At 37.4% G+C, this 20,146-nt stretch overlaps 1 protein-coding gene across 2 annotated transcripts in view; it reads left to right on the plus strand.

Annotated features, from left to right (window-relative positions):
* LOC149848438 (protein root UVB sensitive 6-like) overlaps positions 1-19,850 on the plus strand; it is a 32,938-nt gene extending 13,088 nt beyond the window's left edge. For both annotated transcript variants that reach the window (XM_089995443.1, XM_089995452.1), the window contains exons 7-13: positions 17,403-17,504; positions 17,598-17,670; positions 18,602-18,685; positions 18,773-18,837; positions 18,911-19,012; positions 19,090-19,290; positions 19,431-19,850. In XM_089995443.1, coding sequence (XP_089851569.1) covers positions 17,403-17,504; positions 17,598-17,670; positions 18,602-18,685; positions 18,773-18,837; positions 18,911-19,012; positions 19,090-19,290; positions 19,431-19,496 — 693 coding nt within the window. In that variant the 3' untranslated portion in view covers positions 19,497-19,850. The remainder of the gene's footprint in view (positions 1-17,402; positions 17,505-17,597; positions 17,671-18,601; positions 18,686-18,772; positions 18,838-18,910; positions 19,013-19,089; positions 19,291-19,430) is intronic.
* Positions 19,851-20,146: the final 296 nt, after the last annotated feature.

The raw sequence follows: 20,146 nt of genomic DNA on the forward strand, positions 1-20,146 counted from the left end.
GTCTTTTTCTCCAAAGCATAGGGCATGTCTTAGTGCCATTCACTCATATTAAGAAGCTAGAAATTTTAAAGGAGCTAAGGAAATGATAGAGTGGAGGGATGCCATGGACAACGAACTTAGAGCCCTCAACAAAGCCAAAACACGGGTTTTTCAATGTCTTCCAGAAGGAAATAAAACAATAGGATGTAGATGGGTTTTTAAAGTCAAAACCAAGAGTGATGGCACTCTCGAAAGATATAAAGCCCGTCTTGTCGCAAAAGGATATAGTCAAGAAACGACATCGATTACAAAAAAACCTTTGCTCCTGTTGCACAAATGGTTACTGTCAAGTGTTTGATCACCATTGCATCTATTAAAAAATAGAATATTTACCAAATGGATGTTAAAAATGCCTTTCTAAATGGGGACCTTAATGAAGAAGTCTACATGGATGCTCCTCCTGGTATGAACGTACCAAAGGGGAAAGTCCTTCGTTTGCAAAAAGCGCTTTATGGTTTAAAACAAGCCCCTAAGGCTTGGTATGATGGTTCAAAATGGTTTTACCTCATGCTACACTGACACTGCTCTGTTCGTCAAAAAGTCTGATGCAGGAATTGTGATTTTACTGTTGTATGTTGATGATATGTTGATAACAGGTAGTGACATAAAGGGCATCAGAAACATTAAAACCACTTTCAAAGAAAGGTTTGAAATGTCAGACCTGGGGTATCTGACTTACTTTCTTGGTATCGAGGTAGCCTACTCTCATAGAGGCTATTTTTTATCTCAAACTAAACTTGCTTGTGAGATTCTTGACAGATCAGGTATTACTGATGATAAAATCTGTGAGACCCCTGAAATTGTGGGATAAAAAATGAAGATCGATGATGGGAAACCTTTGGAGGATCCTACCCCCTACCGGCAACTTGTGGGATCTCTAATGTATCTTAGCATCACAAGGCTGGACATCTCTCATGCCGTGCATACTGCAAGCTAATTTCAGCATGCTCCTACATCCGTTCATATGAGTGTCGTTCTCCGAGTTGTCAGATACATAAAGGGAACTTTAAACAAGGGAGTTTTCCTTTCCTCATCTTCTGAGTTAAATTTAATTGTATATACTGACTCTGATTGGAGAGGTGACCCAAATAATCGTCACTCCACTACAGGCTTTTGCATTTTTTAGGTGAATCCCTGATCTCATGGAGATGTAAGAAACAACAAAAGGTGTCTCTATCGTCCACCGAAGCAGAATATCGAGCCATGACTTCTACAACTATGGAGATTGTCTGGATTCATCAGTTGCTGCAAGGCATGGGAATTCCAATTCAAGAACCCACAAAGTTGTGTTGTGATAATAATAGTGCAATCTATATTGCTAAGAATCACACGTTTCATGAGCGGACAAAGCATATTGAGATGGACTGCCATTATGTCAGAGAGGCATATCTACAAAAAGTCATCGATCTTCCTTATGTGACTTTAGAATATCAGTTGGCAGATTTCTTCACCAAGGCGCTTTGCTCTCCAAGATTCAACTTTCTCCTTATCAAACTTTCGGTCATTGTGCCCTAAGTTTGAGGGAGGGTGTTAAAATGTATCTCTCTTTATGTAAATATTTACATATATATATATATATATATATATATATATATATATATATATATAAAGAGAGATACATATACATATATACATAATGTATATGTATCTATCTTTATATATATATGTAAATATATTTGTTTTCTTTTTTTCTTGTAAAACCCGCAAGGGTATTTTAGTCATTTCCCTTCCTTTTGCGCATATTCATAATTATGAATATGTTGTAATACTTTTTGTATTTTTACTTTTCTTCCTTTTCTTTTTCTTTTCACTTTTTTATTTCTTTATTTTTTGTTGACTCAAAGTCAATTTGGAGGGGGCTCAACACTAGCTGTTGAGCCTCTCCAACGGTTAGATTCTAACCGTTGGAGGGGCTAGTGGAGCCCCTCCAAGGCTTCTTTTCCTCTTATAAATAGGGGAGTTCCCCCTTTGTAAAACTCACTTCTTGGGGAGCTTTTGTTCTCCATTCTTCTCAATAAAATTCTTTATATTTTGTATGCCTTTGTGCATTTGAGTTTCTTTATTGTACCTTCGTGTACATTTGTTCTAAGTGTTCTTGTGCATTTGTGCACATTGGTGGTGTTGTGCTTATCACACACTTTATCTCTTTTTTGAGATATTTTCACAGTTTCGTGATCTTTAACTTATTCTTTCAATATGCTTTTGTTGTGGTATGTTCACATGCATGCATTGCATGTATCTGTTGTGTCTGCACGTGTTTCATGTGTTTTCTGTGCAGGTATGTCCATGTGCGGACATGGCTGAACTGAAAAGTCTGTGTATTTGGTAGATCTATTTACAGATCCAGATCCACACAGGACTTGACTGTGCTAGTTCAAACTTCAAACAAGTGTATACATTTGTTGAATATATTTAGAGAATATCAGATATGAAATCTGATTATGCTCAAATGGATGCATCTGTCAATTTTACTTTACAAAAGTAACCCATCCAGAAAAGAGAGATGGTCAAACTGTTACCTGTTATTGCTTTTGCCTCTTTTGCATCTTTGGCAAACATGAGGTTGTTGAGTCCATGATCTGAAAATTATAGAGTATTTTATAGATAACCTTATTTTATTTTCTATGCTTGAGGGCTGCTATGTGTTTTAGTCATGCTATAAATGCTGATATCTGTGAGCTACTTTATGGCAGCAGTTGATTATTTGCCTTGATACAGTTCTTTTGGTTATCATATTTGTTAGGCTGCATGCTAGGCTATATTCATCTGGAAATGGGGTTAACAGCATGTTCTAAATTCACACTTTTATTTCTTTGTGACAAAAGAAAAGGTGTGCTATCAGTTTCCCTTTATAAGCACATGGGATTTTACCTTTTAGGAGTGCATTTTCCAGGAATCAAGATGTATATTGTCCTTTAAACATAAGGAGGCACATCCTCTATGAAAGACAAGATTCCAATTTTCCTTTGTCCATGAACCTTCCATTGAATGAATAAGGTATTTATTTAGGCTGATCTTTATGCCATTGCTTTTGGTGACTTTCATTTGTTCCATCCACCATGCGTCCATCTAATGGATGCTCATTCCGGGGCCAGTCAAAGAATTTGCTTATGGGAAGGGCATAGTAAGAAGTTTCATATTGAACATTCAATGCCCAGAAGACAGGCAAGAGAGAAGAAATCAAGTTGACAGCATGATGATGTGTTAGGATAGCTTTCTGATCTGGTCTATCTAAAGTCTAGACCTGTCTGGGCAATCTGCCCTGCGCCATTTCATGCTAACACATGATCTGATGTCATTGCAGGAGTTGACTACTTTGTGGATTCATGAATATTGCATTTAATATGTCTGTTACAGTATTATTGTGCTTTGGTAAAAAAAAAAAAGGTGAAAAAAATATATAGTACTATCTTGCTACAAGGAGAAATCAACAACAATCTTGCTTTCATGTTTCCAGTGCCATTTTCTTTTTGATCTTTGCATGATCGCTTCCATGCATTCACTTCTATTAAATGTTTCTTAAATATTTAAGCTTCCTGCATTGACTTTATGACGATGTGCATCTCTTGCATCTGCTTCCTGTGTCCGCTTTCTGAATTTGCTTCTTGCCGTGGTTCTCTAAAGCGTGCAATTAAAATTGGTTGATCTTCTTTGGTTTTCCCTTTTAATTTTCTATATCTGATTTGGTTGAACTCTCATTATGTCTGTATATTGTGCTCTTATAGAACTCTTTTAGGTTTTTGCCTGCATACAATCTACACACAACATCTATAGCTTTTATTGCTCCATCCTGTTCTATCCTCTATAGGCTTTCTCCCCTGATGGATTCCTTAGGTTCGAAGGTCTAGGTGTAGTTACATTTAGGGCATGTTTGGTAATGTCTCATGAGATTAAGACTCATGCAAATGAGAGAATGAAAATGAGACAGCTAACCAAACATCAGAAAATGAGCCATGAGAAATGAAATGTGATTTGAAATCACATTTGGGGAGAATTTACTCATATCTCTGTTAAAATGTATTGCTATATATATGTTAGTATATGAATGCATATGTATATATTGTTCAACTGTTTTTATTATAATTGGTTTTTGCCCTTGTAGGGGCATTTTAGTCCTTTTGCAAATATGTAATAGGTACTGCCCATTAGGGGCAGTTTTGTCTCTTTACATTTTTTTATTTTTTTTGTCTTTTCCCTCTTATATGAGGGCATATTGGACAATGTCCAATATGTAATGAAGAGCAAAAAATACAAATAGATGCCTATTATGGGCTTACAAGAACACAAGAACACAATGACCACTTATGAGTTGATACAAAACTCATACACATAAACCACTTATGGGCTTGAATCACAAGTAAAAATAATGAATATTATTGAGAGATTGGGTGCTTGAGAAAACAATACCCATCTAAGGGGAAGCACCCCCTATATATACACAAAGGATAGTCAATATAGTTGTTGGGAGCATCCCATCAGCTATAAATATAGTTGTTGGGATCTCCCAACAGCTGTATTTGGGCAATGACAATATTGCTCATTACAAAAACAAGAATTTACAAAATAGAAAAAATAAAGGAAACAAAAAATATAAAAAGATACTAGTGCCCCTTGTGGGCACAACTTATACAGTGAAAAGACTGAAATACCCCTATTGGGTATTACCTATTACAAAGATATGAACACACACACACACATATATATATATATATGATACAACTTAACACAATATAGTCGTCCCAACGACTATATGAGTCCTTGTATAGCCTATATAAAGGGGTTAAAATCCTCGCTTGTTCTTTAATGCTTTTTCTTAAGCATTTAACACCAATAAAGATCCTATTTTTTATGTTCTTGTGATTGTCAGTGGCTATTGTATGCACTTCTTGTGCTCTTGTGTGTGCCATTTGTATGCACTTGTGCTCTTGTGTGTGCCATTGATTGCCTTTTTGTATTGTCCCTTTGTGTACTTGTGGTTGTTCCTTTTGCTCTTTGTATGCCCTTAGAGGCTTTATTACTTTCGTTTGTTTGATTACATGATATCAAAGCCTTGGGCTCTTGGAGTGTGTTGATTCGAGTTCGTGTTCATGATTAAAGAGCCTTGGTGATCTTAAAGTGAAGGAGCGCGGTAAACAAGTTTGCTTGGAGGAGGATCGTGTGATTAAGGACTTTCTTGCTTTGTAAAACTCACCATCAACACTCTTCTCCATTTAGCTTCTTGTCTTTTCTCTTCCCTACTTATTCTCTTCTACTATTTTATATCTTCTCTCTTTTTCTCTAAAAAGATGGGTGAAAAATAACCCATGACGGTGGTCACATTCAAACTCAATGATTCATCTAATGTGGGCCGCTGCCATGGAAAATTATCTTAAAGGTAAAAAGCTATAGGGGTATGGACGTGAAACTACATATGAGCCACAACTCATACCAAAAAAGATGGAGACCAAATCAAAACCCTTGATGGTAGTGAAAGAGAAAAATCCCTAAAAGAATATCATATTAAGGTGGAGCATTGGCAAGCTGAGAACACTCAAATCGTGTCTTGGTTCCTAAATAGCATGGAACTTAAGATAGCCACCAACATTGTTAAATTTAAGAAAGCTTGTGATACATGGGTCTTTTTAAGGTATACGTTCATGCAAAAAGACTTGGCAAAACAATATTTCCTTTAAGGTTAAAAGAGGTTGGGGTAGGCCTAGGAAGACATGGATGGAGGTGATAGGAAAGGATATGAATGCTTTGAACCTCACCGAGGACATGGCATTGGATAGAAATGATTGGAGGAGAAGGATTCATGTGGAAGACCCAGAATGATTTTCTTTTTTGGTTCATATTGCCGACCCCAATTCTTTTGGGATGAAGGCGTAGTTGTTGTTGTTGTTCAAACAACAAAACAAGGAGATAACAGTGTGAGAGATTACCTTGGATCTCTCTCTCTCTCTCTCTCTCCTCTAAGGGAAAGGTTGGCCATGCTTGAGCCTCAATGGGTAGGATCCGGTCTTGAAATGAGGCGAAAGCAATTGGATTAGGAAGAACTCCTTACTTTCCCATTCGGGTTAAGATCCATGTTTGTGCAAGTCAGATCTACCTCACTTAGTGATGCCCTTGTCGAAGTATACCAAGCCGAAACTCGACTTGGCATGAACAAAGGAAGTGAGAAAGTCCTTGCCATATTTAGACCCAACAATTACGTTAAGACATATAAACCACTTCATTTAAAGAGAAATAACTATGGGAGAAATAACTATGGTGGCTGGAGGAAAATAATGTCATTTTTGTAATAAACTAGGATATATCAAACCTGATTGTCCCATGCTCAAGAAGAAGGTGACAACCGTTGAAGAATCATCTAAAAAAGGTGATGAAGCACATAAGAAAGGAGGAGACCTTAAGGATACCATCAACCAATTAACAGAAGCACTTCAACAATTCCTTAAAACATTCTCCACTCATATTTCTGGTGCTGCTATCTTAACATCCTCTCCTCTGTAATATAAGAGAGTGCCTCTTATGGGCTTAGAAGAACACATCAAATAACACAAAGACCTCTTATGGGTCAATACAAGATTACAATCACATAAGCCACTTAGGGGCCAAACAACAAACATAAAAATATAGAATCTTATTGAGAGAGAAGTGCTTGAGAAAGCCTTACAAACAAATGGGGAGGAATCCCTTTTATATACACATGAGAGACTCAATAGTCGTTGGGAACATCCCAACGACTCTAAATATAGCCATTGGGAGCTCCCAAGAGTTCTATTTGGTCTTTGACCAAATAGTCCTTATTAAAAACATAAAAGGACAAAAAGAAAAATAAAGTAATAGTACTAATGTGCCACTGAAATAACCAAAATACCTTTATTGGGTATTACCTATTACATAATTTATAAATAAATAATATATATATATATATATACATACAACTTAACACTCCTCCTCAAACTTACGGTGTAATCACCAAAAGTTTGTCAAGCAAAAAATGAAATCGAGGAGAAGAGAGAACCTTCGTAAAGAAGTCGGCCAACTGAAATTTTGATGTTACATAGGGCAGGATGATGGTCTTCTTCAGGTAGTCTTCATGAACGTAGTGGCAATCCATCTCAATATTCTTGGTGCGCTTATGAAACGTATGATTGCTAGCTATGTAGATAACACTTTTGTTGTAACATCATAACCTTGAGGGCAATTGCATATGCATCCCCATGTCTTCTAATAATCTTCTCAACCACACAATTTCAGATGTTATAGTGGTCATGACGTGTTACTCTGCTTTGGTAGACAATAACAATACTTTGTACTGCTTCTTGCATTTTCAGGATACCAATGAGTCACTTGTAGTTGAGCATTTATCATTGAGATCTCCTCCCCAGTCAGAGTCAGTATAAACAATTAATTCGAGTGAAGAGAAAGATAAAACAATCCCTTTAGAAACAAAATTTTGTAAATATCTAATGATAAGCATAACGACACTCATGTGCAGAGTGGTAGGAAAATGATGAAATTGACTTGTTGCATGGACATGTGAAATATCAGGTCTAGTGATGGTAAAATACGTGAGAGTCTTAATCATTTGGCAGTAGGGAGTAGGATCGTCCAGAGATGTGCCATCATCTATCTTCATTTTTACATTTATCACTTCAGGAGTGTCCACTCTTTTCTCATTTGTAATTTCAAACCTGTCTATGATGTCACAAGCAAACTTGGATTGAGTTAGAAAATAATTACGAGCATAATATATAACCTCAATCCCTAAAAAATATCTAAGAAAACTCAAACAAGTTATTTTAAAGCTTTGTTTTAAAACATTCTTAATAAGACTAACTCCATGTTTGTCTCCTTGAGTGATGCTCATATCATCAACGTAAAGAAGAAGAATAACCATACCTGCATTAGATCTCTTAATAAACATAATAGTGTTAGTATAACAAGAAGTATAACCCAATTTAATCATAACAGAACTAAATCAATCATTTCAGGCTTTAGGCGTATGTTTCAGACCATAAAGGGCTTTCTTTAAGTGAAGCACCTTACCAACAGGAATCTCATATTCAGGCGGTGGATCCATATAAACTTCTTCTAGCCGAATAGTTCTCCCTATCATGATGGACCCTCCAACTGGATGAGGCATTGTTGGAATCAACAGGGAATAGATGAATCTGTTGCTTTTGGGTCTCCGTGGAGGGTGGACATCCTTGAAGTCATTTTTCTTATTCGCCCTCTATCCCTGTGTCCTGTCTTCTTCTTCAAAAAATGCGAGAGTAGAGCAGCATGATGTGGGCCGAGGCTGGAAGATTATTGGCCTATCTTGTTCCCTTGACTTCTTGAATTTGAATCATCACTGCTTATGGGACATTATTGAACCTGTTTCTGCTTGGTACTTCTCATTGCAAATTGTTGCAAATCATTGACCTTTGGTTCCAATCAAGGACAGCCCATTGTGCTTCTACCAAGACTCATCTGAGGGATATTCAATCTAAGGCTTACAATTTACATCATGTGTCAATATAGTCTAATGTAAGAATGTGTTGTTAAACTCTAAACATTATATCACTGTGCACACATGCATGTGCGTGCATGCATTTGTTTACATTCAAGTGTCTCACTAGGTGTAAACGAAAGAAATATGGGGTTTGATAATGTCAACCATATAAGGAGATGACAATTGACACCATTTGACTCTAGTAAGGATTGTGGACGTCAACATGCTAAAAAAAACCTATTGTATGTAGCAGATGATTTTGTGAAAATAATAGATACTCTTGATGGGTTGAGGCTTTTTATCAGGTTAGTTAGAAAAGGCATGAAGACTAACTTTCATTGATGAGAGAAGTGAACTGTCAATGTAGAATGGTATGCCTGTGCAGTAGAGGAAAGTGAGAGAGAGAGGGAGAGAGAGGAAGAGTCATTCTTCTTATTCAGCAATTAGGTCTAATCAACTATTTAAGTAGTGATTAGCCTTAAAAGAAAAAATTACACTTAGGTCCATTATTTATTATAAAATACAATAAACCACCTTAAGCAAGGATAAACTCTAATTGGTCAACTTATCTTAACACTTCCCCTCAAGCTGGAGCATAGATATCAATCATGCTCAGCTTGCCGCAACATTTTGAGAAGCTGGGCCTGGCAAGAGGCTTTGTAAAAATATCTGCAACTTGATCCTCAGAGATTACATTCTTAGTAGAGATATGTCCAGCTTGAACCATATCTCGTATGTAGTGACAGTCAACTTCAATATGTTTTGTCCTCTCATGAAATACCGAGTTATTTGCTATATATGTGACTGCCTTGTTATCACACATCATCACCATAGGAGATAGGACCTTCACATGAAGATCAATCAACACTGTCTTGCTTACAGCCAGAGCGATGTCGGGTCTAGTGACTGTCACATAAAGTAACTTTCCTACCAATGAGCGATAGCTCTTGCTGTCAACAGGTTTTGACCCATCATCCAACAAATGAACTTTGCTCTCCATAGGAATATTTGCTGCTTTAGCTCCCAACATTCCTATTTCTTTTAGTAAATCAAGAACATACTTCCGTTGTGGCAGAACCACACCCTCACTGCCCCTGACCACTTCTATGCCTAGAAAATATCTAAGGGACCCAAGGTCTTTAGTAACAAAATGTTTTTGAAGATGAGCCTTTGTAGTTGCAATATCATTCATGTTATCTTCTGTAAGGATGATGTCATCCACATATACCACCATAACAACTATTCCTGAGTTAGTTTTCTTAATGAATAATGTGTGATCTGACGCTGATCTATTAAAACCAAACTTTGACATCACCTCAAACAACTTTTGAAACCATGCCCGAGGACTTTGCTTTAGACCATATATCGCCTTTCTTAATCTACACACCTTCTGACACTCCCCCTCAACCTCGAACGCAGGAGGTTGCTGCATATAAATTGTCTCAGACAAATCTCCATACAAGAATGCATTTTTCACATCGAGCTGACACAAACTCCATCCATGGTGAACAACTACAGACAAAACAAGACGAATGGTGCCCATTCGTGCAACAGGAGAAAAAGTCTCAAAGAAATCAACCCCATATGTCTGAGTATATCCTTTTGCTACTAATCTGGCTTTATACCTCTCATTTGAACCATCTGAATTATACTTAATGATATATACCCATTTGCATCCAACAATGTCCACATCTCCTGGGGAATCAACGAGGTCCCATGTCTGTTGAGATAGTAAAGCATCCATTTCATCTTGGATAGCCTGCTTTCATCGGCTATCGAGGACTGCCTTTTGATAGCTCATCGGAATAGTTTCAGCTGATAAGGCTGAAATAAAAGCTTTCATCTGATTGTCGAGTCTAGCATCTGACACAAACTTAGAAATAGGGTGTAAGGTACATTGCCGTGTCCCCTTCCACAGAGCAATTGGCCTGTCATCATCAACATGAATATCGTTGCTATCAGGAGTACTTACCTCAGGGGAAGAAGAAGATGGAAGCACCGGAGGAGATGGAGATCTACGCACATACACCAATGGAGGATTGTGAAACCGTGAGGTAGGTGGAGTTGTATGCGAAAAAGAGGGCACCGATTCCAAAGGAAAATGAGGATCATGAAGTGGAAAAAAATCATTTTGATCAGCTTGCAGCCGAGTACCAGTACTAGAATACTATGGAATGGACTCCAAGAAAGATACATCCGCACTGACATACTCCCGACGAGAGATTGGATCATAACATCGATACCCCTTTTGGTTTTTTGGATAGCCTATAAATATACACTTAGTGGCTTTAGGTGCTAACTTATCACGATTAGGTCCAAATCTGTGCACAAAGCAAACACAGCCGAATACCTTGGGCAAAAGAGGAAAGAGAGGTGCACTAGGATATAGAATTTTTAAAGGAATTTGGTTTTCCACAGACGATGAAGGCATGCAGTTGATTAAATAACAAGTTGTGGTAACTGCATCACCCCAATATGAGGCAGGAACATTGGATTGAATCATAAGAGTGCGTGCTATGTCAAGGAGATGCCTATGTTTTTGTTCAGCCACTCTATTTTGTTGAGAAGTATAGGCACAGGAGGTTTGAGGTTAAATTCCACGATCCCGGTAAAATTGCAATAGAGCTGTGGTTTTAAATTCAAGAGCATTGTCAGTGCGAATAATCTTGACAACTGAATCAAACTGAGTTTTTATTTCAATGACCAAAGATTTTAGGATATTTGAAACTTTAGATCTTTCTTTTATTAAGAACACCCAAGACAACTTAGAAAAATCATCGACAATGACTAAATAATAACGACATTGGGTCCTGGTAAGTATCTTACTAGGACCCCATACATCCGCATGAAGAAGTTCAAAGACCTTATTACTGGACTGACTCTGACTAGAAGGAAACAAACTCCGATGATGCTTGCCCAACTGACATGCTTCACACTGGAATGATGTAGTAGACGGAATTTGATAAATGACACGACGAAGCTTCGACAATGAAGGATGTCCGAGATGACGATGCCACTGAATAGGACTCGAGGGAGAATCGACTGCAACATAGCTGTTTACCACAGGGTGATGTAGGTAGTAGACTCCATTTTCTTCATAGCCTCCACCAATTTTCTTTCCGTCAGCAAATCCTGAAAATGACAACAAACAGGATCAAATATCACCCTACAATTTAGTTCTTTTGTAAGACAACTCACTGAGAGTAAACTTTGAGGAAATGAAGGAGCATGAAAGACATTTTCCAACTGCAATGAAGAGGTTATAGAGACATTTCCCTGACCGATAACCGGGAGGAACTCCCATCAGCTAATGAGACTCCCTGATGTGCAGTAACAACTTTTAGATCTGAAAATTTTTGAGAGTTTTCACAAAGATGTCTAGATGCACCAGAGTCAATAATCCACTTACTATCAGTGGAAGAAAGATGGTCTCCGAAAGAGTAGGCCACACCAACTACAGGAGAAGAAGAACTTGAAGGATGATGAGAGATCAACTCTTCATATTCTGCACGGCTGAGAGTGATAGATTCACTAGGAGAATTGGTTTCATGCTCCACCTCCAGTTTTGTAGCATTAGCTTTTGGAGCATTTTGCTTAAACGGAGAGACTGCAGGCCGTTCATGTTTATCCCAGTACCGATCTTCTAAATATCCTGATTTTCCACAATATGTACATTGGAGTTTACCTTTACCTCCCATACCTCTTCCACGACCTCTGCCTCTAACATTCATAGGATTTCCTTGTCCATAACTAGATGGAACAACTAAAGCAGATGACTGAGATGCAGGTTGAGATTGTGGAAGAGAGATGGCAAGTCTACTCAACCGATTGTATGCATCAGCAAGTGTAGGAACATCCGACCCGGTCAACATTTGGACTTTAGCAACTGTGAATTCTGATGATAGGCCTGTGAGGAACCGAGCAACCATAGTTTGTTCTTGATAGTCCTTCTGGATTGAGCAACACAGAGGTCTATGAGCATTCAGTCTCTCAAAGGCAGCCTTAATAGATGCATAGTACTGGGACAAGGTCTGATCACCCTGCTGTAAATTTTATATCTTCTGTTCAACTTGGAGAATACGACTCACATTCGTCTCTTGAGAATATGTATCTCGAAGATTATCCCACATCTGTTTAGTTGTATTATAATAAATTAGGCCATCTATAATATGTGGTTCAATACTATTCATGATCCACGACATAACAATGTCATTATCTTCTTCCCAAGTAGTATATTTTTCACTTTTATCATTTGGCTCGGATTCCAATAAAATATGCTTTCTACGATGTCCAGACACCGACATCATAAACATCCTGGACCACCTTGCATAGTTTGTTTCATTCAATTTAACGGAAGAACCATATGAGAAAGGATTGACAAAGGCCTTGTATTCCCCAATAGCCTCATTCCTGTAATCAGATTTGGAAGCTTCACCCATAATATTTAAACCAAAAGTTACTCAGAACTCAAAAAAAATTGCAGCTGCACGATACACAGATGGACGAGGATGATTGTTCTTCACCACGACACCCAGATGTGTGTCAGATTTGAAAACAAAAAAAAATGATATGTGTTCCCCAAAACGCAGGTTCAACCTTCAGATCTGTGTCAGACCTTACACAGATCAACAATGAAAACAGAGTCTGCTTCAATGGACGACGATGATTTTCCTTACACAGATCAACAACAAAACGTCTACTTCACGCTGTCAGACCATCCTCACCAAACACGAACAGAGTTAATCCCTGTCGCCCACTCCACGACATCAACAACGAAAACAGAGTCTGCTTCAATGGACGACGATGATTTTTCTTACACAGATCAACAACAAAACGTCTACTTCACGCTGTCAGACCATCCTCACCAAACACGAACAAAGTTATTCCCCAATAGCCTCATTCTTGTAATCAGATTTGGAAGCTTCACCCATAATATTTAAACCAAAAGTTACTCAGAACTAAAAAAAAATTGCAGCTGCACGATACACAGATGGACGAGGATGATTTTTCTTCACCATGACACCCAGATTTGTGTCAGATTTGAAAAAAAAAAAAAAACTGATCTGTGTTCCCCAAAACGCAGGCTCAACCTTCAGATCTGTGTCAGACCTTACACAGATCAACAACGAAAATAGAGTCTGCTTCAATGGACGACAATGATTTTCCTTACACAGATCAACAACAAAACGTCTACTTCACGCTGTCAGACCATCCTCACCAAACACGAACAAAGTTAATCCCTGTCGCCCACTCCACGACATCAGCGCAGTGTGCATATCCACACTCACCAGATCGGGTCGACTAAAGGTCCATTGCTTTGCCACGATTTGTAGATCTGATTACAGATCTGAGTCATGACGTTTGTCAGAGTACATATCTGTACCAAAACAAAACCATTCAAATAAACCTTACCCCGATCGTCAGCGTGTGATCTCCCTTCACGCGATCTTCAGATTCACACGTACCTTACCCGATCCTTTTACACGTGGTCTCCCAATCCACAGTCACACGATTTTCTTCACGCAGGATTTGGAGAAGATCCAGAGGTCATGTTTCCAGGAGCGTCTGCTCTGATACCATGTAGAATGGTATGCCTGTGCAGTATATATATATATATATATATATATATATATATATATATATATATATATATATAGAGAGAGAGAGAGAGAGAGAGAGAGAGAGAGAGAGAGAGAGAGAGAGAGAGAGAGAGAGAGTCGTTCTTCTTATTCAGCAATTAGGTCTAATCAACTATTTAAGTAGTGATTAGCCTTAAAAGAAAAAATTACACTTAGGTCCATTATTTATTATAAAATACAATAAACCACCTTAAGCAAGGATAAACTCTAATTGGTCAACTTATCTGAACAGTCAATATCTACAATTCTATACTCTACATGTTTAGTCTATCTTTGCAGTTACTATACACCATACAAACATGTGTAGTGGTGAAAAAAATACTCCCTATGGTAAAGAATGAAGAATGACTATTGTTCATTATCTTGGAAGCTAGCTGTTAACTTCATATTTTTATCCGAAATCTGAACACCTCTAATTTCATGTGTTTGAGTTACATGTCTTTCAGCTATATCTAGTCCTATATGGGATGATGTAGAAAGGTAATTGATTGGACTATGAAGAAAAGGTTTGGCCCACAATATTTGGGATAACAGTGGAAGTGCCTATGTGTAACAGTCGCCAGTAAAACAATATTCAGTCAAACAAATTATGATCAAGTAGACCAGAGATTAGGTTTCCGTGAAATTGAAATGTGCATTTGGTCATCCATACATGCACTGGTCTTGCCTAAGACCTTTAAAATTGTGCTAGCTTTTTTCTTTTCAAAATTAATTCAAGTATCAAAGAGAGGTCGACATATCACATCTAGTGTTCACAGTCTTCAGGAGATCCAACACCGTTCTAGGTCTCCCTTCTTGTAGTGTACGATGGTGATGTGTGCATGCCATGATGATGAGTTTTCCCTTTTCTCTCTTGTTTGGAGGAGTAAATGCCCAACATCAAAATTGGTTCCTACTTTCAAAATCCTCTTCCTCCTCTCCCCAACACTCTAAGGCCTTTTTGTAACTTCTTTTTCCAATTTATTGTAGTAAACATTGGTTTTTGTCATTCTTAACTAAATGTTTGACTTCACCTCTGTCTTGTGGCCTTGTATTGATCCAAATGTGCTCCTAAGCCCTCTCCATCTGTTTCCTGAGTGAGTGGACATGGTTGAGACCCCTAACCTCCTATTTTAAGGAAATCAAAACAAATGTAGACACCTTTTATGTTTTTCAGTGATTAAAGCTCCTCTATGATTAATTTAGGCTTTTGACAAGTAGACTAAATCTTGGAGATTTAAAGGTTTTAGAATTTAGTAGTACCTTGGAGATTTTAATGAGTTTTGAGCAGAGTTACCAGAAGTGTCCTTAGGATTGGGGAAGCGCGCTTCCCCGAAGCGCGTTTCGGAAGAGCAAAATGTCGCACTTCCGAAACATGCTGGGAAGTGCTTCCCCTAAATGGGAAGCGCGCTTCCCCCTCACTTTCCCCTTTTTTTTATTTTTTATTTTTTGTATTTTTATTTTATATTTATATTTTTTTCTCTTTTTTTGCTTCCCTCTCGCTTCCGGTTTGCTTCCTAGGTCAGTTCCGAGACGACTCTTGGTTCACTTCTAAGTTGTCCCATGCTTCCCGCTTCCTAAAATTTTGAAAGTGCCTCGCTTCTCGCTTTCGCTTCCTCAACTGACAACTCTTGTTTTGAGACTATAATTAAAAATATTTTGAGCCTTTTGAAGCAGTTGGAGTTACTTTTTGGAAATCAATCATTGAATTAGTGGTATTTTGATCATTTTGGTAGAAAACTCATGGATGTGAAAATATCTCAAAAAGAGATAAAGTGTACTATAAGCACAAGACCACCAAGAGGTATATGCACAAAGGCACAAGAACACTTAGAACAAATGTACACAAAGGTACAATAGAGAAATGCAAATGCACAAAGGCATATAAAATAAAGAATCTTTGTTTGAGAAGAATGGAGAACAAAGGCTCCAAGAAGTAAAAAATACAAAGGGGGATCTCCCCTATTTATAAGCTAACAAGAAGCCTTGGAGGGGCTCCACTAGCTGTTGGAGCCCCTCCAACAGTTAGAATTCTAACCGTTGGAGGGGCCCAACAGCTAGTGTTGAGCCCCCTCCAAGTTGACTTTAGTCAACAAACAAAAAGAAAAAAAGAAAATGAAAAGAAAAAGAAAAAGAAAAAGAAAAAGAAAAAAAAAAGAAAAGAAAAGAAAAGAAAAGAAAAGAAAAAAAGGTAAAATAAAAATACAAAGATACAAAAATACATTACAGCATATTCATAATTATGAATATGCGCAAAAGAGGGGAAATGACTATAATACCCTTGCGGGTTTTACAAGAAGAGAGAGAAATATATATATATATATATATATATATATATATATATATATATATATATATATATAAAAGAGATACAATTTAACAATGGAAACCACATAATACCCCGGAATGGATGTGGGTTAAGCCTAAGTTCAACTTAGAATATATTTTCTTGCATTTTTCATAATTTTCAAACCACTTTCTTCAAGGATATTTTTGGTATTTTGCATGAATTTTCACATATGAGATACTTTGTAAAGAATTCAGGTTCTGACATGAAAAATTCACAAAATCTATATCCACCCTTTGAATTCTAGATGCTGGTCCGTAGAAAATTAAATTCTAAACTGATCCACAGATCGTATCCAAACCTAATCTGTCTGAATCTAATATAAGTTTAGATTTTTATCAGTATGCATAGACTGATGCAAGTTAACAATCTTAACTCTGAAACAATCAGGAAGAAGAAGAAACTAGTTGAAACAAAACTCACCAAGGATATACTTAAGACCTTGCTGAGCTAGTTGAAAATTTAGGTGTCTATGCTATGTTGAAATTTTTGCTGAAGCATGTAACAAGTAAATATGGAGCTGGAGAAGAATTTCTTCTATGTCAGGGAGGTGTTCTGGCCATGCATAGTTAAAAGAGTTCATAATATTCTCAGTTAGTTTTTGAATGGGCATATCTATATATTCATGTGGGAAAATGTTATCATGATGTGCTGACACTGACCTTTTCCTATAAATATACCATATCACTTAGGAAATGGGATACGCATTATTTATGTGAGTTGTGCATGTCTGTTTGCTGGGAAAATAAGTGGCTATGTTTAGTATTAAGGTTATCCTTAAATGTCTATATGAAATTTTCACAATTATCAGATGCTTTTCCTTTTCTTTTCCATTTCTTCTGTTTTATTCAGGGAAAACTTATTTTTGGCTTTGTGACATTTGCTGATGTTGAATTGAACATCTTTTTGTGCAAAGTTGGGGACTGGGCTAAGTATCATGATATCTAAGCAAAATCCTTCATTGGTGGCCACTTTCTCACTTTTGTCATGTGGATACGTTCTCAGTGCGTATAAAGAGGTTCACCTATCTTCATGACACCCATGTTGTATTATATTATCTCTTGCAAAATTTGCTCCAATTGTATATAAGAGCCAATGTATGTATTTTCAGGTGAAGTCTGTTGTGTTGCATACGTTAAACAAAGCAAGATTCAATGTGGCTGTTGAATCCTTTCTAAAATCGGGTATGGAAAAAATGGATACTAATCATGGAGACTAGAATTGATGATTTTGACCTGCTTAAAAGCATGTTGCTACTATGAGAACTGACCTATTTAACTTAGGAAATGTGTATAATTCCATCACATATGGTCTTATCGACTTAATAAGAATGTTATCACACAAGTGGTTCATGTTTTATCATGTAGGATCTACTGTAGCTTTTATGACTTTGTATGCCAAATGTGACAACAGTAATATAATGGTGGATTTTATTGAAAATTCTAAAAACAAAAAGCATCTCTATTATTGCAATTTCCTCATTTGGTCATTTATTGAAATCAAGGCAAAACCTGCCCTATGCTTACTCGTTTCCAATAATATTATGGTCCCATATATATGATTTTGAAAACCTCTATCTCCTTTTTGTTGTTGCTTTAATCTACCAGCTTCAGCAATTTTACAAGCTCCATATGAATTAGGATTATTCTTTCAACTGTACAAGTGTGCACAAATTTATTATTTTTCCACATTGATGTTTGTCCTTGTGTTCATACCTTCTTTTTAAAGTTCTGACTCGGGTTATTCTAACTGGAAAAGCCCACATTGGAGACGTCTTTTCTTGGCTGCTATTATTTCTGTCCTCTTTCTTCCTTTCTCTGCTTATTACCTTGCAGGGTACAAATATACCTAGGGCATGACTTCCACAGATTTGTGTTATCTTGTGGGCAATAGGACTGCACAGTCTACATCTCTATAGCTTATCTTCATAGCGAAGCAACACTTTTGGGTCACATTCAATGATTTCACAGTCAATTAATTCCTCTAATGCAATAACTTGCACTGTGATAGATGGTTCTTACTCTTTGAATAATGTTTGCTGTACATGTCGTTTTGTTTCATTTCCTAGCTTTCTCTCACTGCTTAGTATGCTTTCTTTGCACCTCTAACTTGCAGGCCAAGTTCTGTCACTAAAGGAGGGCAATATGAAGGAGAGCATCTTCAGTCCTCCTTGGTATAAAGATAGACCAATAATTGTAGGTATGCCATCCATTTTTCCGTAGATCTTTGTTGCTCTGCTGTCTCTCTGTGTCTTATTTTGTGCTTCTTCTATTTGGTGACTGGTAGGATCAAGATTTAAAGAGGCTTTTCAGGAGCCAGCTTCCTTTTTGGCAATTGAACCTCTTTTCGAAGTAATTTCTGATCTCTTGTACACACATTTTAAGTTTCCACATTTATGGTTCACTAAGAATTAAATGATGACAGAAAGAGGGATACATTGTTACCTATAATCCCTTGAAAGGTTATGTGTATGCACTGCTCAAGGAACGGGCAAAGCCAGATGATATTCTAAAGGCTGCTTTCCATGTAAGTCCAACATGCAACCCATTTCAGTCTTGAATTTCATCTGACCATCAAAGGGTAGCTGAATTCTTGCAATGCAGGCCCATGTTCTTTTACATTTCATCCGAACATCAACAAGGAAAGGTTTTTCGAGGAACCATGATGCTGATCAGTCAGAAACAGATGAAATCTTGTTAAAAAGCCCTATGCCTACAATTGGTGACTTTGGAGTTCATATTGCAGAATCTTGCAGAATAGTTTCTACTTCATATGGACTCTTCAAAAGGAAAGCAGCAGAGCAGGTAAATTCTTGCATGGTGTGCTATTGTATTGAGCACATGCTAGATTTAGTACAACGTTCTCTTTTGTTTCATTGGCATTATGTGGTGTATGAAAATTAGCTTTCATTTTCTAATTCAGCCATTCCTTTTGCTCTTTATAGGGGTGGACGATGTCGGAGTCACTACTTAACCCTGGTCGAGCTCGGTTATGCTCACCCTTGTTTTAACAAACATGGAGAAGATTATTTTGACGCAAGTACTAAGCTGGATAACTGAGTTGCTGAATGCTGCTGACAATCTGATAGCAGGAGATTGTTGATCTGAAAAGCTAAACTGGTCTTCAACTGTCAAGCCTGGAGACTTCTCCCTTGCTGAATGCACCCATTCTTTTGATATCTGAGCATAAAAATCTTCAGTTTGTTACGGTCAATCTTTCGTGAAGGCATGTAATACCAAAAATGATATTATGTAGTGGAAAAAGTAGTTTCCTCAGGTTGTAAAAATGTATTATCAGCCACAGAGACAACACGTATTTAATCAATCATCCCTCTGTATGCTAGAAAGTTTTGGCCATCTAAGAACTTGTCTTCGGTGATTCTCCACCTGGTTTTAAGTTCTTAGGTTATAGACTCGCTGCGTACTTTGACCATGAGTATCTGATGCTTCTAATTTTTATGCTTACTGACCAGGTTCTTACCAAGAGTGGATGCCTTAATGGTGACAATCATTGAAACTTGAGACCAGAGGGCATTGTCATGTGGTCAGATGAAAAGGCGTAATTGCAGCCTGAGGGCATTTTTATTTGCATTGAAAATGAAAAAATTGGGAGGTTAGCATGTTTGCTTATTCTGCCTTATTTTTGCTCTTATATCATCAT

Source organism: Nuphar pumila, chromosome 1 (genome assembly GCF_984573655.1).
Source record: "Nuphar pumila chromosome 1, dmNupPumi1.hap1.1, whole genome shotgun sequence".
In the NCBI taxonomy this organism is placed as follows: Eukaryota; Viridiplantae; Streptophyta; class Magnoliopsida; order Nymphaeales; family Nymphaeaceae; genus Nuphar; species Nuphar pumila.